Below are 26,748 nucleotides of genomic sequence, written 5' to 3'. Positions count from 1 at the left end.
AAACGCAGAAGGAGCCAGCGACGACAAAACCGCCAAAACTACTACGTCGCCATCTCCGCGACGACCGGAAGCGTGGAAGCCGGGAAGTTAGAAAAGGCGCGACAGCGGAAGCCACTGGGCGGAAGCTTTACGTTTCGGTTTCGCTTTTCTCCGACGCCGGGTTTGCGGCTGGTTGCGACGACGCGAGGGGCCACGAAAAGACGCCGGGTTGGCCGAGTACGAGTCACGGCCCACGATACGAGCAACGGGCCGTTTGCCGCTGTCGACCGGCGATGCGGTATCCGCGGCTTGGTGTCACGATCGGTTTGTTGCCGTGCACGCTGACTCAAAGCTCGAAGTTACGCAGTTCCGTTCCGGCACCAGCCGCACCACGTTTTCCGGTGCATCGCACGTGGAGGCCTTTCGACGCATTCAGCATTCAGTGACCGTAAAGATGGTGCCCGCTGTTTTCGGTGCTCGGGAAGAAGTTGCGAGACGGAAGGAGCATCGAAACCAAGGCGTTTAGGACTCGAGGCCGGGCCGCCGGTTCACTCTGAGCGAGAGGCGACGTGTGTGCGCACGCTTTGAGGAAGCCTCCGCGTTTCGCCGCGCCAGAACTCGCCGATCGCGACCGGACCCCGAGTCCGAGAGGCTCTTGCGCAGCCAGGAACGGCACCGAGGTAGGAGCTGCTCGTTCTGCGCTACGATGCAGTGCTCAACAGTGCTCGGGGCTCTCGGTGTCGTTCGTGCTTGCACGGATGTCTTTGTGACCCCTTCGGACGCGCAAGTCGTACTTCGCAAAGGTTTGGACGGGGCCGCCCACACCGAGCAGATCCGCTATATTCCGCTTAGTTATGATCACAATAAAAGCTTGCGTTTGTCCTCGGGAAAAAAATTGCGGGACCGCTCTCCGCGCCGCCGACGAGATTGGCCGCCGCCTTGTTCTCAGCTGTTCACTCGCTCCCGCAGCGAGCGCCTTTCGATAATCCTCCCCGTTCCAAAATGCGATGGGATTTCCGTTTACATGGGCTGAATGAATGCGCACTCGACATCTCGATCCACCTCTGTCTAGCGACTTTAATGCGATGCGCTCTGCGCATTATGCCGTTTACATGACCGCATATGGAATGCGGCAACTGGATTCAATACGACTAAGTCGCATTCATGTAAACGCGGCTTATGTTCTTTTTCGACATGTATGGGGTATGTAACGATACCGGTGGTAAACGATGGACGTTATGTTGGAAGATGGCGGTCGTCTTTCTGCATGTGTGATTTGGCTATAACGGTGGTCGTGTGGTATAAGCGTTTTTCGTTGGAAAGACGGCGGTCGCCTACGTCATCGGACGCAAAATCATACCAGCACACCGCATCATATCGGCAAGCAAACTGGCTGCCAGTATAGACAGAACCGGAGCCATAGCGGTGCCAGTATCTCCAGTTATGCAGAACGCCAAACCTAACTAGCTGCATCCATAATAACAAGAAATTATGGTGGTGTCATACCCGAACTGTACAAGCAGCAGGTTTGTTTCTTGTACGTTTTTCCAATAGGGCAGCTAAAACGCGATACCGCCATGGTGGAGCCATATGGCTCCAACATGGTGGTTTCGCCTTTTCACTGTTGTACAGGGCGATTTAGTTTTAAGCTTTACATATATGTTTAGAAAGGTCGTGAAAGCTAAATTAATGCGATTTGTGCAGGCGAGTTATATGGCCAGGCGTACATACCACCTAGTCGTAACGATCAGTAAGATAATTAAATACAATTCGTTAATTAACTTTTAATTAGTGAAAATGAAATTATGGTTTCTATAAGAAACTTGCTGAGTCACTGAAAACCACAAAATCAACTCTTTTTAGAAGGATATAATGCAGGGGTAGCATTTTACGCGTTCTGTAAAAATGCTTTATTTCGACGAGTTTCTAGGTTTCAGTTTCTTATCAGAGCTCATCTTTGCGCCCACGGTCCTGTTCCCCAGGGGCTTAGACGCGCAAAACACGTGCGCCTTGCTTCCCTCCATCCTACGAGGGAGGCGAAAGGGCGGCTTCGCACTGCGGCCACCGGGCAGCAGGACCGTAGGTGCAAAGATGCGCTCTGGTAAGAAACAAAAGTCTGGAAACGCGTCCAAATCGACCATTTTTTCAGAACACCATAAAATGCTGCTCTTGTCTTATATCTTCACAAAAAATTGATTCAGTGTGTTTTGATGATGCTTAGCAAGTTTCTAATTGGAACCATGGCTCTATGTTTACTGATTAAAAATTTCAGGAACATACTATACTTAGAGAGAGGCTGAAGCAGTTTAGTATTTGCGAAAACACTTTTAAATCTTCCTCATTTGACCTCCAGAATCTCAAATATCAAAATTATTTGCTAATTTAATTAATCGAGGCTGCATAGAGTTATTTTTAAAGCGCTGTGAAAGCACTTCCCTAGAGAGCGACGTCACAAGAGCAGCTTTCAAAATCTTTGTTCACGCATCTTCGGCGCCTATCAAAGCTATGCACGCACATGCTATTTTTCAAAAAGGGCAGAAAAATGTGTCACGACTGGTGCCAATGCGGGAGAATATACCTAGAAAACTTACGATTGGACGCGCGGCCCTTAAGCGACACACGCTTTTCGGCCGAAGGGTCTTCTTACGATGTCACTATTGGTAATGTTTTTTTGTGTTTTCTCACGTTTAGTTATATCTTTGTGGAAAACGAACGGGATATTCAGATTCGCGGGATAAAACTACGCTAGAATGAACCTCCATCTAGTTTTCTGAAAGAAGTCTGGCAGATCTCTGTAATAAGCCGACTGATCATTACAAATTAGCCTTTTATACTATGCCGCCCTGGCCATATAACTCACGTGCAGACTGCGTAAATATAGCTTTTACGGCTTTTTAAAGAAAATCTGTAAAACATACAAAAAAACACTCTGTAGAATGTCCCCCAATACGATACGATTGTATGGTTCCTTCCCCGCTTGCATTGTTCAAGAAAGACTTGTGGACATCCAGCGTTTCATTAGAACGCTGGATGTCAGCGAGTCTCTACATCAGTGAGTGGTTTCAAACAAGCATGTTTGCACACCAGTAAGCTCTTATCCGAGGCTCACCAGGAGCACTAAGAGCAGAGGCAAAATGTCGTGACCTGGTAATTTGGTTGCAAGTATTTATTTTTAGAAGAACTGCATGCAGCAAAGCTTAACTTTGCTCAAAAGAAGATAATTAAAAATTCAATACTGAACAATGGTGTCCCTTGAGCTGTCAGACCAAACTCCCACTCTTGTCACTCAGGAGTTCCTAACTTGTGCCTAGAGGATCAGCACAACCCAGATTTGTGCTGCAAGCGCACCTGCGATAGAAAAGTTGAAAAAAACATGAGATGAAATATGAGACGTTTACAATTCTCTGTAATGTGAAAATACACTACAGATCTTGAAGAGGAAGATGGGAGGGTATGCCCCTCCTTCCCTTCCCCTCCTCCTCCTCTGCTCCCTCCCATTTAGGGGGAAATTTCCCTGAATTTAGCGGGAAAATTTCCCCACTAAATTTAGCGGGTTAAGTTTCCCAATAAATTTAGCGCGGAAATTGATGTCACATGACTTCAACACAAATGCAGTTTTTCTGCCAAAACTAGCGGGGAAAATGACGTCGCATGACCGTGTCACGTCATTCATAAAAAAATTCAGTTCCTCAGCTGGACTTAGCGGAAATATTAACGTCACAGGACCACAAATTAATTAAATTTCCTGCCAAGTTTAGTTGGGCGGTTACGCCGACAGCGCCGCCGCGAAACGCGGAAACGGGTGCTAAGAGCTGCGCTAAAAACTAAATGCATCAGGTGAAATAAAGTGAACATTAGAGATACTGTAAGAAAAAGAAGAGAATGTAAGATACCGTTCTCAGATCCTTCCTTTTGTCCGTTCTCAAATATTTTGATTTCAAGAAATGTTTCTCTCTTTATTCATACCTAGAGAACCCCTCCCAGTTTCAGCAGGAATGCAATAAATCAATGCAGACTAGACCTTGTAAACTATAATGCACATGAAAATGAATGTTTGCCACATAGTCATGTATGAGTCAGTGGCTCAGATCTCTAAATACATTTGTATTGAGGAACATTCTTGAATAAAACTTCTGGGCTTCGAATTCAACAGTTTGTACTTCCATAAGGAAAACTGTATGGCACTGATTTTCTTTTTTGTGACACATCAGAAACAGCACAGCACTGGCATCCTTGCATACCTAACAAGAATTTGTATTTTTTTTAGCATGGCATGTGCTATTCTAATGCCCATACAGCCTCCTTTAACAAAATTTCCTTTGTAGAGCTTTTTATTGGTTGTTATTTAGCTCGCTCGACAGATTCGGTACCTTGAATTCTCACTCGGCATCAACAGTTTTATATTATAATGTAATAGCGAAAGACAAGATGTATGGACCTGAGTACGGCTCAACAAGCACAGATGTTGAGAAAAGTACTGAAGAAAACTCAAATGTCAAAATAAAAATAAGCTGCAATGTGGATACAATTATGGACATGGTCATGAATACAGTTAGCAGATTCAATATGAAGAATATGTGTTAGACGCACGCTCAAAGGAACCTGTTGCATATATATTCATTCAAATTACTTTGCAGAACCCAGCGCTGCAGTCTCAGGTGGGAGTTCGCTGAATGAGTCTACTGAAAATGAGTGTAGACGAAAAAAGCAGTTTGATCTGCGATAATGAGCATTACATAAGTGACATGTCATTATTACTGTTACAGTGCCGTATGTTCCAAACTGTCAGTCGCATCACTCTGTGAGTTCCCTCCGTACATTACAGGGTTTGGCTCTCTCGAATGTTTTGCGAGAAAAATTATGAACTGGAAATATCTAGAGTAGTACTAGAAAAACTATTTCCAGAATCTTATCTCAGCATCGCAAAGAATATAAAAAGTTTCTAAACACAAGGTTAGTGCAGGAGTTGAATAAACTAAATACTTTGTTTTTCGAAACCATCTTGCCGTAGTAAACGTATGAAGTTCCCCTAGGTAGAGCTAGTCATTATGGATGATTGTGCCCATTGCGTACCATAAAAATTTAATTTGCGACCTACAATATTTACAAACTCAATTAACTCTGAATAAGTGGACCACTTGGCATTAAAGATTGGCCTCACCATGACTGTCTGGCAACATCAACATAATAATTTCCATGAACCTATGTATTTCAAGAAAATATTTGGTGCGAGCTGCTTAAAACACAATAGCACTTTTGAACAAGTGCTGATTGTTGGGCAAGTTGGTACGGTACGTTAGAAAACATGATTGCGCTTTGAAGACGGGGACATAGGAAGGACAGAAACCACAGAATGCTAACTTTCAACTGATTTAATTCAAGAACCTCAGCGTCGAAACACACGGCGTCACCGCACCACATTTCAACCAAACCGTGGCCCTGCCACGGACCGCAAGTACGCCAACTCCTTATCCGCCAAGTCAATTGAAGCCACACTGACACAACACGTGCCGGAACTATTTATAGCATCAGCCTCCATAATCTCTCTAACAGTCATATCTTTGTGCCTAGCAAGAACAGTAGACGAAGCAAATGATGGTTTGCACTTGCAGTCATGGTCTGTCGTGTCACTGCCATGACTGCGGGTGCAAAACATTATTTGCTTCGTCTACTGTTCTTGAGAGGCACAAAGATAGGACTGTTACCGAGATTATGGAGGCTGACACTATAAATAGTTCCGGCACAAGTTGTGTCAGTGTAACGTCAATTGACTTTGTGGATAAGGAGTTGGCGTACTTGCGGTCCGTGGCAGGGCCACAGATTGGTTGAGATGTGGTGCGGTGACACAGTCCGTTTCTACGCTGAGGTTCTTGAATTAAATCAGTTGAAAGTTAGCGCTCTGTTGTGTCTGTCCTTCCTATGTCCCCGTCTTCCAAGCGCAATCATGTTTTCCACCGCACTTTTTAACACTAATAGAAAGCCTGTAGTGGGCCACAACTTAAGCAGTTTTCACTTCATTATAAAGAGCAATTACACATATGTGAACCATGAATATAGGCCTGCACTAATTTTTTTTTCTTAAGCTGATTGTGCTACGCTCTGTTTACTATATAAATCTTTGCAGAGCAGACAATGTGCAAGTTCCTGTTTTTTTATATTTCACATGTCCCGACTGGTGGGTGTAGTAGGGACATAAGATTGATGACACCAACGAAACACAATGATTATTTTAACAATTTGTTTGGGTATAGCACGAGCAAGGCGATCTGCGGGAAGTTATTTCTGTGACACCGTCGAACCTACATCCGCGGGCTTTAAGTTCACATGTTAATCATGTCTGCAGACTCCTTTTTGTAATTGGAATTTCATCCAACCCAAGATTTGAATATTTTTTTTGCATTTTAGGCTTAGTAGTGCTTTTGCTGTTCTATTAATAGGTAAGAAAAATGCATATTTCAAGTGGCATACCCAACACCTGGTGGCACGAGGACTCCCCTGTCGTGACGCTGATCGAAAGTCACAGGCAGGGAGATACTGCGATGCTCTTGTTGCTGGGATTACCTCCCCCATGGTCCTGGCCAGACCACAGAAAAAGATTGAGTCCAAGCTTGTGGCCACTAGGATCTCCAGATCTTGAGGCACCCAAGTAGCTGAAAATAAAAACAAATCAAAATCAAGTACTTGGCAGAGCTACATTAGAATGGCTAGCATATTCTTTCGCGATCAGCACATAGATCCTCTTATTTTAGTCATAGTCACCCCCCAGGACAAGGCTACGTAGGCGTTAAAATGATGGGTACCGAATTTAGGCGAATGGTCAAATGCATTCAATTAACCCCCTTTCGCCCAACCTGAGAGACTTCTGTCAAATGTTCACATTCAACTGTGAAGACTACAAATAAAACTACTACTGCAAAGCAAAGCCGTATAGTGGGAGAGTTTAGCCAGCGGGTGTGGCAAACTAGGCGCCGGAGAGGAGGAAAGGGAGGAGAACGCCGAAGGAGGGATAGAGAAGGCAGCAAAGAAGCAAAGAGATGACCGCCATTTTGACGCAAAGCTGTCGGCACGGAGCACTGTTGAGGCTATGAGTCGTCTGCTACGGGCTTATTTATTTTTTTGCCTAAATAAAAGTAAATAAAACATGGAAAAACTTCTTTCTTTAGGTTTTTAAGCCACCGAAGAATAACACTATATCATTTTATTGGCAGAGCCTGCCAAATAAAAGGAAAGAACCGAAATTTGAATATCGATCCCATGCCGGGCGAATGAATGAAAATGGCGGCCCTCCCCGCTCAGCTGGGAGCAGCCTAGAGTTCACGCGCATGCGCTCACGCCTCTTGCTCTGTGCCGCGGGCTGATCAGCTCACTCGGAAGGGAGACGTTACGGCAGCGAAATCATAGACTGCCAGACTCTCCCCATATATGGCTCTGCTGCAATGGAAAGATTTTCCTACCCTCGTGCTCAGCGAGTGTCGACTGTGGATACAACTCCAGTTCATACACTCGCTGAACATGAGGGTAGAGTGTACCAGCAGAGGGCAGATGTCTGTATACAAAGAGTTTAGTTAGCACACCAAGAGGCTAACGAATAAGAATGGGTACTACTCTGAGCAAAATGCCAAAAAAGCGTGGATCTCGGCTTGACACTAACAGCGGCACACAGTATCTATTTTACTGACAAAGGGGTACTAAATCATTATTTTCAGCTACCTAACTAAACTAAATATTCTTCCCGGCTTGCTTTTTAGGAAAATCTCTAAATTTACAAGAACTACTAAGACAACGGCTAAAAAAAAAAGCAATGGCAAAACCAGCAATCGAATTCGCCTGCTCTCCAGTAGCACGACATCTATGGCAGGCGGACCTGCAGAATGAGCAACCAGTTTAAAAAACAGAGTATGTCCTATGTATAATTTTTTTTATGCTGCAAAGCAAGCGCTGGAAGGAGGTTTCACGACATTAACGAAATTTCTTGCAATCAGTTGAGAACAAATTACAGCAGTGAACTTGTCCTTGCTTCTGGCATAACGTTTTAGTGTTGGCCATGGAAACACTCATACATTTGTAAATAAAAACAAAAAAGACTAACCTTCATAAAAAAATCTGTAACTTTGGCAAAGAAAAGTTACCTTGAACAAAATATGTACAATACAGTTGTACAGCGTCCATTTGTGTGCTTAACCAATTTTGAGGCAAATCGGCGACAATGAAAAGAAGACGTTTGAGTACAATTAAGGGAAAGACAGAAAGGATGCATACATACAACAAAAAAAATTAGAACGACCACGGGCAGGAAACTCTGGTGAGGCTCTCGGAGCGACTCCCTGATATGGGCCTGCGCAGACCACAGAACAAGATCGGTCACAGCTTGCAGCCATAAGGTGCTTCATACCATAAAGTTACAGAAGCGGGTGCAATTTGAAGCAAAGTGCATTTCATTGCTCTGAAAAACGAAGAGTTTAATAGCTCGTATGCATTCATAAGGTGATACAGTCATTAGTGCACAGACTTTCCAATGCCGCGCTATATCACCAACTTGTTAACCATGCCGGGCAACACTAAAAACTGAGAGCATTATTTTAAATTATCTCAGCTTAAAGTTAACCACGACAGAAGCTTCAAGCCATCCTTGCGAATTCAGTGCACAAAGCAAGCCATGTGACGTTCTACTTGGACGCCATGGTACGTCCAGCTTATAATCATGTGTCATGCTGTTTTAGCTGCAATGGCTTGTAGTGTCAAAAGTGGTCCAGCTTAAAGAGACTAAAAGTATAGACGTTTATGAGTGGGGCCCTCACCTAGTCTGCAGCTGCATTGCGAAATAGGACGTTCCAACCGGGATGTTTGCTGCCTGTAACCACACGATCAGCTTGTGCCCAGCGATTGTTCCGAGCTGAATAGATATCCTCGACAGTGCCATTATTTGACAAGCATTTCTATGAATGTTAAACATGATTGACTTACAGAGAGACTCCACTTCAACGACTAATGACTTGGGATACCTAACTGAATACTGATATATCAACTAAATGCAAAACAATTACCTGGCAAGCATTAAATTTTTCAAGAGGCGGGGTCGACTCTGCATTAAGTTGAAGGAGTCGATACGTAATAGGACAATACAAACAAAAATATGCCTTAGAATTCCTTTAGCACCCCCAAAATGATGTGTTTTTGAAGGTAAGGTACACAATGTTCTTGATTTAGAAAGTGCCTCAGCTGTACAAATGCATATGCAATAAGGGCACTTGCCAAGCCTATTCTACTCAGCTCTGTGCAGGTTAAGCTAAGTTAGAGTACAGAAGTACACGCTCACTGACACCATCAGAAAGGCAGGGAGAAGTCTCCGTTGTTCCACCCCCAACCCGTCAGCTACCTTTGATGACGTTTCAGCGCCTGATGAGCCTGGAGCGAGCACATCTGTCCAAAGCGCGGTGAAAAGCACAAGCACGTGCTGGAGGACGCCCAGCCATTCTCTTTTTGTCATCGGCTATACTACATATTTTTAGTAAGACATATTTTTAAGTGAGGAAAAGTACTGCAAATATGCAGTCCACCTTAAAGATAACAACAGTTGCCATTCACCATTTTCCAAATAAGTGCTCCCACCTATCGTAACATCTACACATATGGTACGTGAGTAGGTTCAGGACTGAGAGGCTAGGAAACGAAGCACTCACAAGGCTTGTCTGGCCCTTCCAACCATGCGGGTACATTCGTTGCAACTTCCCGATTTGTAGACAAAATGATTTAGAATGAGCAAATCTTGTCTACGCCCGAGGTAGAACACTGAATTGCGATTCCCCCATATTGTGCGAACCATCCTTCAAACTGCAGTACCACCTGCAAATGAACTATGTTGTGCTGCGGCACGCGTCCATGCTGCCTGCTTCAGAGGAAAACCACTGCTCGTATTGAAGACGACATCCCACAGTGTACAGGCAACAATGTTTATCGAACTAAAACAAAATTGATATCATTCAATAGACACAGATAGGCTCACAAAGTGTCGACACCATGATTGTTGTTGTTGGTTTTACTCTTGCATACAAACAAAAGTGACTTCCTCTCTCCTCCGATGTACAGTACAACCCAGTTATCTTGGTGGCCCCTAATTCTTCTCGAATCGGTCACAGAGGACATAATCGCAGCCACTGAATTCCGCAAAATTAAAGGCTGCGAAAATTAAAGGGTCGCCAACATTAAGGGGTTTACTGTTCTTCTGAGTGTCACATGATGTTAACATTTCAAGGAGGCTGGAGGTATTGCTTTAAGAAAAAATTGACCTATGAAAAAAAATGCCCTTCTCCAGGTTAGGCACGCGAGGTTCTTTTGCACTACCTATAAGGCGGCAAGTTTGTTTCGGCAGAGCTTTTGGTAAAACGGAGTCACAAAAGCAGCTATACTTGGCGTCAACTATTTTGTGCTGCATTATTAAAGGGGCAGTCAAGTGGTTTTTGAGTTCGTGTTTTGATAATGACAGCTGAATTTAGACGCCTTAAGTATCCCTAAAAACCAAAAAGTATAGTCATACGGTGATTATGTCTTTAATAAAAATGTAATTGAAGGCCGCCAAACCTCGGATCCATTCGAAAACGAAACCACTCTCATTGGTCGTCGCACGCTTATCAAAAGGATCTCGGGCCAATGGCGTTGGACGACGTTCCATCGCGCAGTGATCCCGAGGTAGCCGCATCGGCCGAACCTCTTTGTCATTCGAGCTTCGATCATGGCGGAGTTCTCTACGCTCGAGGACCTGACGCCGTTAGAGGTTGAAGTTCTTCGGCGGACAGCCGACCTGGGGATGATTTCCTATGACGCCACTCCGACGTGCGATGTGGACGATAGCAGCGCTTCGGAGTCATGTTCGGGTTCCGAGGACGACGAAACGCAGACCTTTTCGGGCGTTCTTCGATTTGCGGTTGGGGCAAGTCGTAACCAAACCAACGTTTGACATCGCAGCGTTACCTCTGGTGCGTGATGTCAAACGATGTCGCCACGTTGACTTTCGCCTCGGGAGAACGGGGGGAAGGCTGGTTCAGACATGTGCAACGAGCGCGTACCTACCACTGCGTCCGTTGCAACCGGAGCGACCGGAACGACCGCACTGCGCCGCGCGTACACACACCTGTAACCACTACAACAAGCGCAGCGGGTCGTCAGCACGGCGACCGATTCTGTACGCCGCCGTCAGCTGTGTCAGCGGCCCCTCTAAAAAAGGGGACGCACTGCTACTCAATGCCGTAACAGAATATAGACAGACACTTTTCTAGTCTAAAGCTTTATTATTTTTTCTTGATAGGCTTGCAGGGTACAGCGAATGAAAAAAAATAAAATAAAAAGATGCAGCGCCGCCTTGGACGATCACGACTCTAATACACGACATTGCAATAGTACAAATATCGCCACACGCCTTTTCTACGATTATAAAGGACAATGTAATCTTAGTAGCGATATAGCAACGTAGAAATATGATTTCGTGATCAGATAGACGTTGCGAGCGTTCAGGATTGCTAACACTAATCATGTTTCTCCGGTGATGAAAACGCGTGAAAATTCGTATCCTTTATACGGTACGCGCCAGTAATACCTTGAACTTGAGCACACGCATGAAATGCGCCAAATCAGAAATCCGGGCGATGTTTGAGGACACAAATGCTTAAAAAGCACCACTGTAGTCGAAGTAAACAAACACGACGGCACGGGCGTTTCTGCTATCTTGAGAGTGCCGCCACGACATCGCCGCACGAGTAGGTGGATGTTCCCTTCTAGTTCGTGCTGGGTTATCATAGCGAAACACGACGAATATTCACAGTCAAGGATAGCGATTTTACGCGGAACGATGAGCTTTCACCAGGCCGTCCATTCCGACGATCACCACCGACGCCACGTTTGCGGATAGAAGGAGCCGGCCGGCCCGCGACCGGCACGACCGGCCCGACCGGCCTGCAACGCGCGGAGATACGTGCGCTTCCGCGCATCCCTGGGGAACGGGAAATTCACCCCACGCGCAGGAAGGCAATAGAAAACGTAGTCCCTTGTTTGTGAAACGATAATTGCGCTATCGCGTATTCTAAACTAGAAATATTTTACGTCTTGTGAAATTATCATGCACAACATATTTATATGAACTGAAAATTGTTTTTTTAGCGAAACTTCAAAAAGACCGCCAAAATTTTCAAACATACGATAATTTCATTGGTCCTCGCAAATACAGAAAAGAGTCGGCACGTATTTTATTCCTGCGTGATTAATAGGCGTTTCTGCCTTCTAAAACTGAAGATACTCATTCACTGACACTTCCTTAACACCATCGCACCAAAAAGTAGCTTTTCCAAAAACCGCTTGAGTGTCCCTTTAAGCTAGAGTCAATTCCACAGTGTTTCGGCACAGCGCTGTTTGTTGCGAGAGCATATGTGGTTTATTGCTACATCCCATTTGCATGATCTAGAGAAACTAGCGCTGACAGAGTTGGAGCACTCCAAATATTAACAGCCGACTGTAGAAGCATTGAGAGATGCACACATGCGAACTGTGCATCCCTTAAAGGTGGATTCGAGCAAAGGTAAAAACAATATCTATACTTACGGCGGCCACACTTGCCTTTCCCAAGCACGACCACTTTTCCCTCAGTAGCACCATCCAGTAAGAAGCACCAGCAACACGCCCATGAGACGCCGCCGCCTCCTGGATTGAATGACGACCCGCCTGAAGTCTTGGAAGGAGATCCGGAACACTGCTTTAGGTCAGATGTTGCATCTGGTGGGGCAGGGACTAAAAGTAAAAATTAGCAAATTTATCTGAAGCACTACATTCCTATAGGATGGCAGTATTTCTTTTAGGCCAGTGATGCGCTTTAATCATGCACAAATGGTTGGTTTATATGATGAACCAGCAGCCCCTATTTTGCTTAAGTGTAACGCAGTGTCTTACGTTACGTCCGACGGAACCCGAAATAAAAATTAAAGTTAACATATTTACTCGAAAATAGGTCGAAGCCTATTTGTTGGACCCACCGAAAATAAAAAATAAATAATTCAAATATATGTTGACCTTTTTTTATTTTTAAAAACAGGGGAAATTTTGGGCAAAAGAAACAAACCTTTATTTACATCACTCTCAGCTAAATCACGGGGCGATGCCAAAAACGTAATCACCGTCAGAACTTCTGGACATGTCATCGTCGTCCGAAGCTTCGCCGGCTTGGTAGACATCTTCGCAAATTCGCAACAATATTTCATTGACACCGTTGTAAAATGACGACAAGAAGAAACGAAAGAAGGTGCGAAGCGACGAAAGACGAACTACAAAGACGCAAGCAAAGCCGCCGTGTCGCCATGAGCAACACGCGAGCCGAGCCGCCTCAAACAACAAACTTTTTTTTTTTTTTTTTTTTTTTTTGTGCGCGTTTGCGAGGATGGAGGGCAAAGTGCATGGCGCATCGCGTTTCTTTCGTTCCCCGTTGCCCAGCAAGGGGAACGCTAGTGGCTAGAGGCGCGATGGCGAAACCAGACGCCCGAGAGGCGCGCGATAGCGGCACCGGCCACCGCGGTTGTTTTCGTGCACCAAAAGCGTTTTGAAACAAGACGCGGCGCGGCTCCACGGCAACTCCGGCTCGGTGACTCGATAGCTCCATGCCTCCGGTAGGGTCGCAAAATTTGGTCGCGAATGCACGTAGGTCCAAAGTCTTTAATCGCAATCCCCCCCCCCCCTCCCCCCCCCCCCCCCCCAAAATAAAAAAAAAGGTCGATTTATACTTGAATGAACACGGTAGTCAGCCGCGCGACGAGACACACATCATGACAGCGATTGGTGCGAGCGACCAAGGCGATGAGCGACGTTTTGAGAAGCCCAAGAACCGAGCGGCGCGAGCAGCGAAAGGGAGAAATCTTCGTCGCTTGGCGCCGGCACTCGTAGCTTCTCGCCGTCGCTCGTCTCGTTGATCGCTATATTGCTTACATGCCGTTCAGAAAGGCGCTCTAAGTGCTTACCATTGCATTGGGACCAGCCTCGCATCCAACCGTAACCAGTCTTGACTTTGTTTTTAAAGCCGCCGAGGTAGAAGTTAACATCGTACATGCATCGTTTTCAAGCATGGCTCCTCGTTCATTGCTCGATTTACATTTTCGGTAAATGACAAACCGCAATGAAGCACAATTATTCTAGTTCAAAATTGTTACGAACACTTGGCACGGATGCTTACACTGTAGCGCACCTAACGTAATTTAAAAGTAGAACGAAAACGGGACGAGATCGCTTACCGCTTCACGGAGACAGACGTCTTCGGATCCTAGGCCTCACGGCCGAACTGGGAAGTCGCCTGCGGTCCGGCGATCGGACGAGTCGAGCCGGCCTGACCCAGGTTGACCACGCCTGGTTGAACTATGAGAGGCGCCGTCAAGTTGAGAGCCAGAGACGCAGTAGAAACGGACCGTAAAACATCTGTCCCCCAAAACGCAGAACGAGCCAGCGACGCCAAAACCGCCAAAACCACTACGTCGCAATCTCCGCGACGACCGGAAGCGTGGAAGCCGGGAAGTCAGAAAAGCCGCGACAGCGGAAGCCACTGGGCGGAAGCTTTACGTTTCGGTTTCGCTTTTCTCCGACGCCGGGTTTGCGGCTGGTTGCGACGACGCGAGGGGCCACGAAAAGACGCCGAGTTGGCCGAGTACGAGTCACGGCCCACGATACGAGCAACGGGCCGTTTGCCGCTGTCGACCGGCGATGCGGTATCCGCAGCTTGGTGTCACGGTCGGTTCGTTGCCGTGCACCCTGACTCAAAGCTCGAAGTTACGCAGTTCCGTTCCGGCACCAGCCGCACCACGTTTTCCGGTGCATCGCAGTGGAGGCCTTTCGACGCATTTAGTGACCGTAAAGATGGTGCCCGCTGTCTTCGGTGCTGTGAAAGAAGTTGCGAGACGGAAGAAGCATCGAAACCAAGGCGGTTAGGGCTCCAGGCCGGGCCGCCGGTTCACTCTGAACGAGAGGCGACATGTGTGCGCACGCTTTGAGGAAGCCTCCGCGTTTCGCCGCGCCAGAACTCGCCGATCGCCACCGTACCCCGAGTCCGAGAGGCTCTTGCGCAGCCGGGAACGGCACCGAGGTAGGAGCTGCTCGTTCTGCGCTACCATGCAGTGCTCAACAGTGCTCGGGGCTCTTGGTGTCGTTCGTGCTTGCACCGATGTCTTTGTGACCCCTTCGGACACGCAAGTCGTACTTCGCAAAGCTTTGGACGGGGCCGCCCACACCGAGCAGCTCCGCTATATTCCGCTTAGTTATGATCACAATAAAAGCTTGCGTTTGTTCTCGGGAAAAAAATTGCGGGACCGCTCTCCGCGCCGTCGACGAGATTGGCCGCCTCCATGTTCTCAGCTGTTCACTCGCTCCCGCAGCGAGCGCCTTCCGATAATCCTCCCCGTTCCAAAGTGCGATGCGATCTCCGTTTACATGGGCTGAATGAATGCGCAATCGACATCTCGATCGACCTCTATCTAGCGGCTTTAATGCGATGCGCTTTGCGCATTATGCCGTTTACATGACCGCATATGGAATGCGGCAACTGGATTCAATACGACTAAGTCGCATTCATGTAAACGCGGCTTATGTTCTTTTTCGACATGTATGGTGTGTGTAACGATACCGGTGGTAAACGATGGACGTTACGTTGGAAGATTGCGGTCGTCTTTCTGCATGTATGATTAAGATATAACGGTGGTCGTGTGGTATAAGCGTTTTTTGTTGGAAAGATGGCGGTCGCCTACGTCATCGGACGCAAAATCATAACAGCACACCGAATCATATCGGCAAGCAAACTGGCTGCCAGTATAGACAGATCCGGAGCCATAGCGGTGCCGGTATCTCCAGTTATGCAGAAAGCCGAACCAAACTAGCTGCATGCATAATAACAAGAAAATATGTTGGTGTCATACCCGAACTGCACAAGCAGCAGGTTTGTTTCTTGTACGTTTTTCCAATAGGGCTGGTGCAAGTACACCTCGGAGGTTACCCAGGACACATCAAGAAAAGAAATTTGGGACAAAGTCCGGAAGATGGAGGGCTTATATAATGATACCCGACTCTCTATATTCAAACATGGAACAGTTCAAGTGTGCTCTCCCATAGACCAGGCAAATCTGCTGGGACATAGTTTTTCAGTAGTATCCAGCAAGTCTTCATACAAAAAACCTTTTCTAGCAGATGGCACGCAAGTAGAGAGAAAACCACTGCCAATAAAACTCAGTAGCGAGGAACCTTACAACAAACCTTTATCTTTTCGAGAGCTGGAGCTATCGACCCTGCATTGTCGGAATTCTGCAGTTCGCTTAGACAACATACACTATAAAATGATTGCTAACTTATTCCACGATTCCAAACTTGCTCTTCTGAAGTTCTATAACAGAATATGGGAAACGGGGATGTTCCCAACATCCTGGAGGAAAGCAGTCGTTATAGCCATTCCAAAGCCAGGCAAAGATCACACAAATCCTCAGAACTACAGACCAATAGCTCTCACCAGCTGCCTCTGCAAGGTGCTGGAAAGTATGATAAATTCAAGGCTTGTTTTTTGCCTAAAGGCAGAAAATTTACTATCACGAGCTCAGTGTGGTTTCCGCAAAAACCGCCCCACCCTCGATCATATAGTGTCTCTGGAGATGGAGGTTCGCTCGGCCTTTGTGAGGCGTGAACATCTGGTGGCAGTTTTCTTCGATCGTGCTAAGGCATATGATAGAACATGGAGGCATGGTATTCTTAGTAACCTGGTGTCAATGGGTTTTAATGGTAACATGTTGGTGTTCATTAAGAACTTCTTAACAGATCGCACTTTTCAGGTGCGCCGGCGGGCGTTCCCCAGGGTTGCATTTTAAGTGTCACATTATTTTTGGTTCAGATAAATTCACTCTCCCGTGAAATTTCTCGCCCCATCGAACACTCTTTATATGCCGATGACCTTGAAATTTCTATCAGGACTTCATCTCTGCAAGTTGCCGAGCGACAACTCCAGCTCTGCATAAACAAACTGGGAAAGTGGTGTTTTCAAAACGGATTTCAGTTCTCGGCAGAAAAAAGTGCCATTGTACATTTCACGCGGAAACGTGGACTCGACCCCAATCCCGAACTGTCACTAAATGGTACACAACTTACTTGTAAGAACTCTCAAAAATTTCTGGGAGTCAGTTTTGACCGAAAACTGACATTTGGAGGGCATATTGCCTATCTTCGCAAAAACTGCCTAAAAAAACTAAGTATTCTTAAAGTGCTTGCACACACATCTTGGGGAGGACACGTTGAGTCTCTTCTGCATATTTACCGGGCTACAGTGCGTTCAAAACTGGATTATTGTAGCTTTGTTTATGGATCGGCTAGACAAAGCACAATTCGACAGCTTGATCTTGTTCATCACCAGGCAATTCGTTTGTGCACGGGAGCTTTTCGAACATCACCAGTGGAGAGCCTATACATAACAGCCCATGAACAGCCCCTATGTCTTAGGAGAGAATTGCTAGGTCTATTTTATGCAGGTAGAATTTCAATGTACAAGGACAATCCAGCCTGCACTCATGTCCTAGCCCAATCTTTCACTGAGCTGTTTGCTCGACGCCCATCAGTCGCCCAACCATTTGGAATTCGTGTGCAGCAAGTTTTGTCAGACACTAGGTTTTCAATAAGCAAGGTTTCAACTTTTCGTCCACCACTCCCCCCTTGGTATGACCCAAGCATTTCCTGTGATCTGCGGTTAACTAAGTTCAAAACGCCATGTACTGCGCCTCTGATGTGCCAACAGAGTTTTTTAGAAATTCTTAAAAAGTTCAAGGACTACCGGGCATTTTACACTGATGGTTCTAAAATGGGCGATGCTGTTGGAGTGGCCTTTGTTTCTGGGACCACCAGAAATGCTTTCCAGTTGTCTCCAATAGCATCTGTCTTCAAATCTGAATTATATGCAATTATTGCTTCGCTTAAGCACATCAGAAAGTCCCGGATCAAAAAATCACTGATATGCCCCGACTCCTTAAATGCACTTATCTCCATCTGTGCTATACAGCCTAAGAAACACCCGTTTATTGTAGATATTCATACGCTGTTACAAGAAATCCAGTCAGTAAGCGGACACGTTCGGTTCCTCTGGGTTCCAGGGCATAGTGGCATCACTGGAAATGAGCTTGCCGACACAACTGCCCGACAAGGTCCGTTCGAAGACAAAACACAGATGCCTTTGCGCTTAAGTGACATTCACCGTGAGATGTCCAAGAGTGTCGCGACAAAATGGTTGCGGCAATGGAAGAAATGTGAAGGTAACAAGCTCCATACCCTTCACCCTACTACAGATAAATTTCAGGACCATTGTCACCTCTCGCGTCATGACAGTGTATTGTTAACACGACTGCGCATTGGACATACACGCTTAACACACTCACATCTTTTGATGGGCAATGAACCTCCTACCTGCGAAATATCTGATTCAGACCTCACAGTAATGCATCTGTTTGTTTGCAGGAAGCTGGAACCTTTCCTTAAACCACTTTTAGCACCACTAAGAAGATTAAACATTCCATTTCATCCGTGTTTGGTGTTAGGTCCTGAACCTCAGATTCCACTCGTTCCTTCAAAAAAGTGGCCTCAAGTCACTTCTCTACTATACATGAATTTTGGAGCCCTTTACACTCTCTAGGCCTTATTACCCATTTGTATATTAGCTAAACATAGCACATTAGTTTTACCCATAAGCACTAACATACTACATATTAAATCAGCTAAACAGGATCTTGGCGCTATTTGGCCCTCGTGTTGCCCTTGCGCCATAAAACACCAAGAAACAAACAAACAATCACCACAGGTTGGAGATTCAGTTTCTGCTCTTACGCTGTGCTTATCGTAGTATTGCTTAATATATGAAGCATCTGTATATTAATATTGAAGTTTCGGGTTTTAGTAGTGTTTGAATACACTACTAAAACAACAAGAAGCGAAAAGTTTCTACAAAAATTAGCCAACAATCGCTGGGTAATTTTTGTATAAACTGTTAAATTGTTTTGTTGTCTTTATAGGTTAGTATTATCACCATTCCTCCCTTTTTACTGCCCCCGCATGAAATGCATCATCGGATGCCTTTGAGGCAAATAAATGAAATAAAATAAAATTTGGGAAATTAGGTTACTTATTAAAGTTTGAAAAACGCCAAATGTACTAAGATAATAAAATATCATCCTGACACAAATTGCTCTTGGAAATTTATTTATTTATTTAATTTTTTACCTTGAAACTCTTGGCATTTTTAAACTCTAAAATTTTCGATCTCAGTGACTTTTTTTGTATGTCCATAGGACACCGGACACCGGACCTAGTAAAGCGCCCTATTGGAATCTTTTCGTTTGGTCTCCCAGGCACAACTATGTTCTAACAAAATTTAAAAAAAAAACCATAACTGCGCATTTGACGGCATCAGCAATTCGATGAGTGAAGAATTTTTTGAAATATCAGTACTGCGTGAGTACTGGAGTTTATATGTGTTCGGTTTCTTGCCGCCCATGGAAAAAAATTACAATTACTCCCCCCCCCCGGTCCTCAAAAAGAAAACAGATAAAAAAACTGTTTTTTGTACGTGTTCTTTTTTTTTTGGGGGGGGGGGGGGGGGCAATTATACCATAACATTTTTCGATTGAGCAAAGCGAATTTTTTTTCATTCTTTGATGTGGCAAGCACTTTGTGCACTCGGCTGATAAGTGTTCTTCGAAATGGGGCTTGTGAGTGCGTGTGCGTTTAAGGACTGGTTCACACAGTTGCGTTTGACTGCATTTGACCGCGTTACGACTGCTTGTGTCATGTTGTTGCTATGGCGACCCTTAGGACGAGTGCATGGGGAGGTGCTGCAAAGCAGCGCAATATTGAAAAACAGCGTGAATAACACGCGGACAAGAAGGAGAGAACGCAGAGGACGAGTCGACACAGCTGAGTCGACGAGCCTTAATTCTTGTGTTATCTCCCATTTCAGTGCTTCAAGCGCTTGCATAAAGAGTATCCAGAGAGTTTGAACAAGGTTGTGGGCGTGGAAGGCAACCTCACGGACGAAAAATTGGGCTTGAAATCCAGTGACTACAAAAGCCTCGCTTCAGAGGTGTCGGTTGTGTTTCACTGCGCGGCAACTGTCAGATTCAACGACACCTTGAGGTAGGTGAGCCGAGTCAATTTTCCTTTCAATAAGCGTGCAAGTCAACAACTCGCGTTCCTAGTATTTATAACGGCGGCTGAAAAGCGTCTTTGATTGGTGCGTTTAGAGTCCATTACAGGCATACATCGAAAGTCGTCCTGTACGGCCAACAAATGGCCTACCTGAAGCCAACGTGTCATATTGTCGTATGCCGCGATCCTGGCGGTTGCGGAAAGAAGTGCTCGGCAGAAAGTAGGAGAGAAAGCGAGCGTCGCTGTCCTCGTAGAGTCTAACTTCGTGGCGTGTCAAGCTCCCGTTGAATGCGAAGCTGAAGAGTATTCTGTAGCAAAACAGACGTCTGCCACGTCAGCCACCGCAATTGCAACACCACAAGGACCGCGGCCGGTGAAATCATGGCACCTCTAATACGCCATCGGGAGAAATTCGAAGGACACATTTTAAGAACGCGGTGAACATACCAGTCGGAGACGCATCCAACGCCCCGTAATATTATTATCTCACATATTCTATAAGGCAACAACTTTTTTTTTTTCTGAAATGTCGTGGAAAAGCACTCTAAGAAACAATTCTGAAGGTTGCACCACCTTAAAGGGCCTTTATAAAAGTTAATTTGCCGTATGTCGAAAGGGACGCGCTGCACCACTCCCGAACACTAGCGCTTTGTATGGTGAAATCGTGAAGCTGTGCGCTTGTATATTGAACTCCGAAATCTTGGGTACCTGTCTCTTAGCTCCTTTTTTGTTTCAAAATACCTTTCTCTAGAGTAAAAAATCAAATGAATGTTCAATGACTGCGTACTGTGGTCAATAACAGACCTTGTTACATGTCAGCGGGCGAGAAATATTTTTTTAAACCAATAGTCACCGCGATTTTTGTACTGCTCGTCCTGAATTGTTTCAAAATGCACGAGAAGAGGCTGTCATCTCTGAGGCTTGTAGCCCGGCATTTCCCTCAACGTGCCGGACGGCGCCGTGAAAAATGTATAGGGTCTATGGCATTGCTTGATATATATTTATCCTTATTTCCAGTGGCTTGCTTATGACTGTGACGAATCTATCAAAAATTAAATTCGGCAGATTGTACGAATGCGTGTATTGTTTTGCAGAAACGCTGTGAAGATCAACATGGAAGGTACAAAAAGTGTGCTGGAGCTTTGCCATAACATGAAAAATATGAAGGTGAGTTCAATTCGTGTCGTAGAAAAAAAAACATACTTTACGGTCTCGTAGAAATGGCTTGTCTGCATAATTCGAAACGGCGGATGTCAAGCTACGACACCGGCCGTTGTAATTAATATATTTACTTGAACTATTTTCGGAGTGCATCTAAATGGCATATTTTGTCGAAGTTTCTAGTTGAGCGATAGTATTAATTTCAATACAATATTGATCACAAATATTGCGCAACCGAATGATTAGTGATGAATATTAAATGTTTGCTTTTGACTGAAATGCTACTTAATGCCAATCGAGACTTCTTAAATATAATCATTGTTCTGACTAATGCCATGAAGTGCATGAATAAAGGCAACTTCTGTAAAATAAAGAATTAAAACTATATTTTCAATAACTCTACATATTCTCACAAATACATACTCTGGTAAAGTGACAATACAAGGGTTTCAGTGTGACAAAGCAATGCGAAATCAAAAGAAAATATCCGGCATCAACTGCACCCATGCCGGCTGTACAGCAGGATTTGAGCTACCGTTTGTCTGACTATACAAATGGCGACCTACAGCTTCTTATATCCAGACCGTACGATGACTGGAACAATTAAATGTTGGACGACAGCGATCGAACCCTGCGTAACAACGCGAAATCTAGATATTTCTTCCGGACGTTATAGGCACATGACTTTTTATTAAATTATTTTTGGCAAAGCTACGCTTACCGATAATTTTTAACTTTAATTATAAGTTCCGCGCGAGGTAGTAAAAATAAAATAAAAAGAAAACAGGTAAGAAATCTGGATTCATGCGAAGAGAAGCACGTAAAGCCGAATTCACCAAGATTGGCTAGTGCTTGTTTAGTGTCGTACTAATTATGTCGTAACCATAAATGATCACGCGGCGAGTGTGATTCGCGGCTAAGTAATTATCCGGTATCCACTGGCACTGCTTAGCGCCTTGTACAAATTAAAAAGCGACGAACCAACCTCAGTCAAAAGCTAGGACCAGCTCAGCCAGTGTTGAGTAGGTGGTTTTCCACTCAGCCCCATGCGTTCAATAGCCTTCAGCGCACCGCAGCCTTCCCCCCCCCCCCCCCCCCCCATTTCCAGCGCTAACAAAGCACTCAATGTCTTGGAAAGCTGAAGAATGTATCTGGAAGGAGTTTAGTGTAATGTGTTAGATGTTAAGGACAGAAGAGATGTGCGACCGACTCCGACCACAGTCGAAAAGGTACTGTTTAATATCGTGCTTCCAGATTTATGCCAGACAGTAACGTCGTCGCTGTCTTCGTCCGCAATGCTGGGTCTATGAACCGCCAAAATAAGAGCTAATATTGTGGAAATAGACATGCGTAAAATTAAGAGCTGGCGCAAAAACATTTTAGCAGGCCGTTAGACTACGCGAAACTCCGTCATCTACGAGCGTTTCATTGATGACGTCTCTGGAGAGGCGACTTTTTTATGTCGCCCCTGTGTATTTTCAGTGTTACTTGTAAAGCCTGCTTTGTGACAACCAGGTTCTCGTTAGAAGATTTTTCGCTAATTTATGTCTGAGTATTTTTTGCACATAAAACCTAATTTACGCATTAGCACTTCAGCACGCGCATTCGTGACTTAAAAAATTCACGTCCCATCCAAATCTTACTCCTGTCGAGATAATCACCCGTTTTTGTCAACTAAGCAAGATCACGTGCATACCATATTTTCTAGTTGCTTCTTTTTCAAACACTTTTCAACTAATTTGCGACAAGTTAAATATGATACCTAATTATTCAGAATTAGTCGAACCTGGTGAATCCGGCTAGCAGAATTCACATTTATGTCGAGTTTATTGAGGCTTGATTCATATAGCGTGATCCACCTATGATCGAAGCCGGCGGAGCTTATATTTTCTCTATTTTTGATGAAGCATTGCACTCTGGAAGCTCTGGTGTATGTGATGTAGCAAGAAGCTATATATATATATATATATATATATATATATATATATATATATATATATATATATATATATACATATATATATATATATATATATATATATATATATATATATATATATACATATATATATATATATATATATATATATATATATATATATATATATATATATATATATATATATATATATATTTATATATATATACTGTGCGACGGTTTATTGAGGTATCTCAAGCCTTCCCCGAAAAGGTGCCAGGAGAGCCGGCCGCTGGGCAGAATGTCCACTTCATCCCTGAGCTCAAGCAGGTCTCGCTCGTCACGATCCACGAGCTCGGTCTTGCTCACGCGCGCGCAGTGAGCTCGCCGAAGTTGGCGCACATTCACAGTTTATAGGTTCGCGTCGCTGCTCACATATGCTGCCCCCTTGTAGGAAGGCCATCCTGGCCGTTAGGACGAGATTCGTAGGGTTTGAGTCGGGACTCGTGGACGATGTCAGACTGCAAAGCACGGCCGTCTGTGGGAGCGATGAGAGGTTCTATAGCGGAGTAGACAGGAGACGTTTGTCGTACAATACAGTGGGGTCCACGGTAACGCGGGAGAAACTTTGCGCAACTGCCAACTTGACGGCTTGGAAATGCAACGAGGACATACTCCCCTGGAAAGTACTGGACGTCGCGGTGATGTGCGTCATAACGTTGTTTGGCGTGTCCTTGTTGTTCTACTGTGCGGAGTCGCGCCAGTTGACGGCAGGCTTCGGTGCGTGAGATGATGTCGCTAATAAAGGCATCTGAGTTTTCACGACGTTCTGGAGGGAGGATAGTGTCCAGTGTTCAGAAGGCGTCGTGACCGTGAAGAAGGTGGAACGGGGAAAATCATGTGCCCCGTTTGTTTGCGGGTGATAAGATGTTATGGGATGATGGGTGACATTGCAGGCTGTCAGTAGGGCTTGTGCTGTCGTGGACAAGAACGAACGGCCTCGATCGCTTATCAGTGTTCGAGGCGCTCCGTGCCGTAAGGCTGCCTGGTGTAGCAAGAAATTTTGCGATTTCTTCCGCTGATGCATCGGGAAGTGCTTTGGTCTCGACATAGCGAGTTAGGTGGTCGATGGCCACTATTATCCAGCGATTCGAACCTGTGGAGAGTGGAGAGGAAACAAGAGGTCAATTCCCACAACCTCAAATGGGATGTGAAGTGGAGCCAGTGGTTGTAGCAGTCCTGCGGGCGATGAAGTTGGCCGTTCGCGAAGTTGACCCTGCTGGCAGCTTCTGACGTAATTAAACACAGAGCGGTAGAGACCGGGCCAAAAGAATCGATTTTTAAATTTTTTATACGTTTTCAGGAACCCCAAGTGACCGGCAGTAGGGTCATCGTGGAGACTCTGTAATATCTCTGTTTCGAGGTGGTGTGGAATGACAAGCAACCACCGGCGAGTGTTAGGGTCATAACTGCGTCGGAAGAGTATTCCGTCAAACTAGATAGTGTTGTGCACGATTGTTGAAGCGGCTGTCATTTGATGAATTGATGCCGTCAGTGTGAGTCAATATGCGGTGTATCCACGGGTAATTATGCTGGTCGACTGATAAGTTGCGGTAGGAAATTGGGGCAATTGTGTCGGTTGTCTCCTTTTCTGGCACTATCGTATTGACATGATCCGACGGAAGCGGACAGCGTGATAGAGCATCTGCATCTTGGTGTTTACGACCACTCTTGTAGACAGATTTTATTGGCAACGTACGCTACCACATTCAATTCGTTGTTTTACCCCCTTGTGTGGCAGAGGTCATTCCGGGATGGGATTTCCTTAGGCCCGGCAATGCAGTAACTGATTGCGAACGTTCCGAAATTCACCTTTCGGAAGACTTGTTTCAAGAGAATGAATGACACGTATGTTGCTCCCATCAAGTTATGTGCTGCATTTGAGTTTGAGTTGCCTCCATCTTCTAGAACACTAGTCGAAGTCTATCCCTCTGCAGATTTAACAGGCGATGTTTTAGTTGAACCAGTGCGCAGTGCTCTAATGGCTAAGGGCTTGTTGCTGCCCTACACAATTCATTTATTTATATTTTATTTATTTCGTATACCCTCAGGGCCGAAGCAATTACTACTATTACGAACGGTGCCGGTTGGCTGGCTTTAGATAATGCGAACTCACACTTGGTCGTTCTCCCTAGAGGCCATTCGTTAGGAAGAGCAGCCGTACTGAGTTTATTACAAGTGACCCAAAGTGTCACCTCTCTTCAAATCCAGGCTGAACCACCCTATAACGCCCTCGACGCATCACTTGCTAAAACTATGTCGCCTTCGTTGTCAGAGGATCAAAAAAAGCAACTTCTTGGTCTTCTTCGCGCGCGTGCGTGAGCAAGACAGAGCTCGTGGGTCGTGACGAGCGAGGCCCTTGTGAGCTCAGGGTTGAATCGGACATTCTACCCAGCGGCCGCGGTTTTCCTGGGACCTTTTCGGAGCAGTCTTGAGATACCTCAATAAACCTCCTCAGAATATATATATATCGTAATGGACAAGGAAAAGGAAGAAAAGGAGAAGAAGAAGACGAGGTCGTGTGGAGAACGGGGGACTGAATTCTGGGTTGCCCGTTTAGCCCATGAACTGAGACGCCCGCAACATTTGGTGGCAGCGGTGGGATTACGAAATGGCAACCCAATCGGAGGCAAGTGGCGTCATCTCAACTTCCGCGGCGATGCAAATCACGGAGCGGTTAGCTAATCTGCTCGCCGAAAGGAGTGCTACGGACATTGTGAACCCGCTTGGAACCCTCGACGATTGCCTCGCAACCCGTCTGTCTCTGCTGGAATCTGCAGTCGAACGTCAGGTTGCCGATGTAGGGCAACGCCTCAATGACGGCCTTTCGTCCATGGAATCTTGAATTCGACTGCCTGTGCACCACGGACCGCCACTCAAGCTGCCGACATTCGATGGGCAGTCGTCATGGCAAGCCTTCATCATCCAATTCGAAACGGTTGCGGACTTCTACGGGTTCGACTCAACGTCCAGAGCTCGTGCAATGGTGGCCCAGTTAAGGGGGAACGCTGCTGAATGTTTGGAGAGCATGTCTGCCACAAGTCTTTCCTCATATCAACTACTCATAGAAGCTCTAAAGTCCGGCTTTGGTGATGTGGTGCTTCTTCGAAGGAACCTAAGATGTCCACAGCACTCGGAAAAGCTTTTGCCCAGGTAGTGTGGACCTTTCAAGATTAGCAGGCAACTTGGACCCGTAACATACCGTCTCGAACACCTTGACAGCCTGCCTCAGCGTGGGCGACGCCGCACTTTGACAGCCCATTCAAGCCATCTGAAACTTTATGTCACACGTGGTGACTATCTTAGCATCGTCCGGGACGGACTTCCGAACGGGGAGGGGCGAGTGTAACGGACAAGGAAAAGGAAGAAAAGGAGAAGAAGAAGACGAGGTCGTGTGGAGAACGGGGGACTGAATTCTGGGTTGCCCGTTTAGCCCATGAACTGAGACGCCC

General features: G+C 45.6%; 1 protein-coding gene across 1 annotated transcript in view; it reads left to right on the top strand.

The window, feature by feature from the left end:
- Positions 1–26,748, top strand: part of LOC115319716 (putative fatty acyl-CoA reductase CG5065) — a 76,220-nt gene that overhangs the window by 31,344 nt on the left and 18,128 nt on the right. Inside the window, exons 4-5 of the mRNA XM_042293540.1 lie at positions 19,970–20,145; positions 21,252–21,324. Coding sequence (XP_042149474.1) covers positions 19,970–20,145; positions 21,252–21,324 — 249 coding nt within the window. The remainder of the gene's footprint in view (positions 1–19,969; positions 20,146–21,251; positions 21,325–26,748) is intronic.

The sequence above is a fragment of the Ixodes scapularis genome, unplaced genomic scaffold, assembly GCF_016920785.2.
Source record: "Ixodes scapularis isolate PalLabHiFi unplaced genomic scaffold, ASM1692078v2 PGA_scaffold4__175_contigs__length_147842914, whole genome shotgun sequence".
NCBI classification, from domain to species: Eukaryota; Metazoa; Arthropoda; class Arachnida; order Ixodida; family Ixodidae; genus Ixodes; species Ixodes scapularis.
This window is presented reverse-complemented; position numbering and strand designations above follow the sequence as displayed.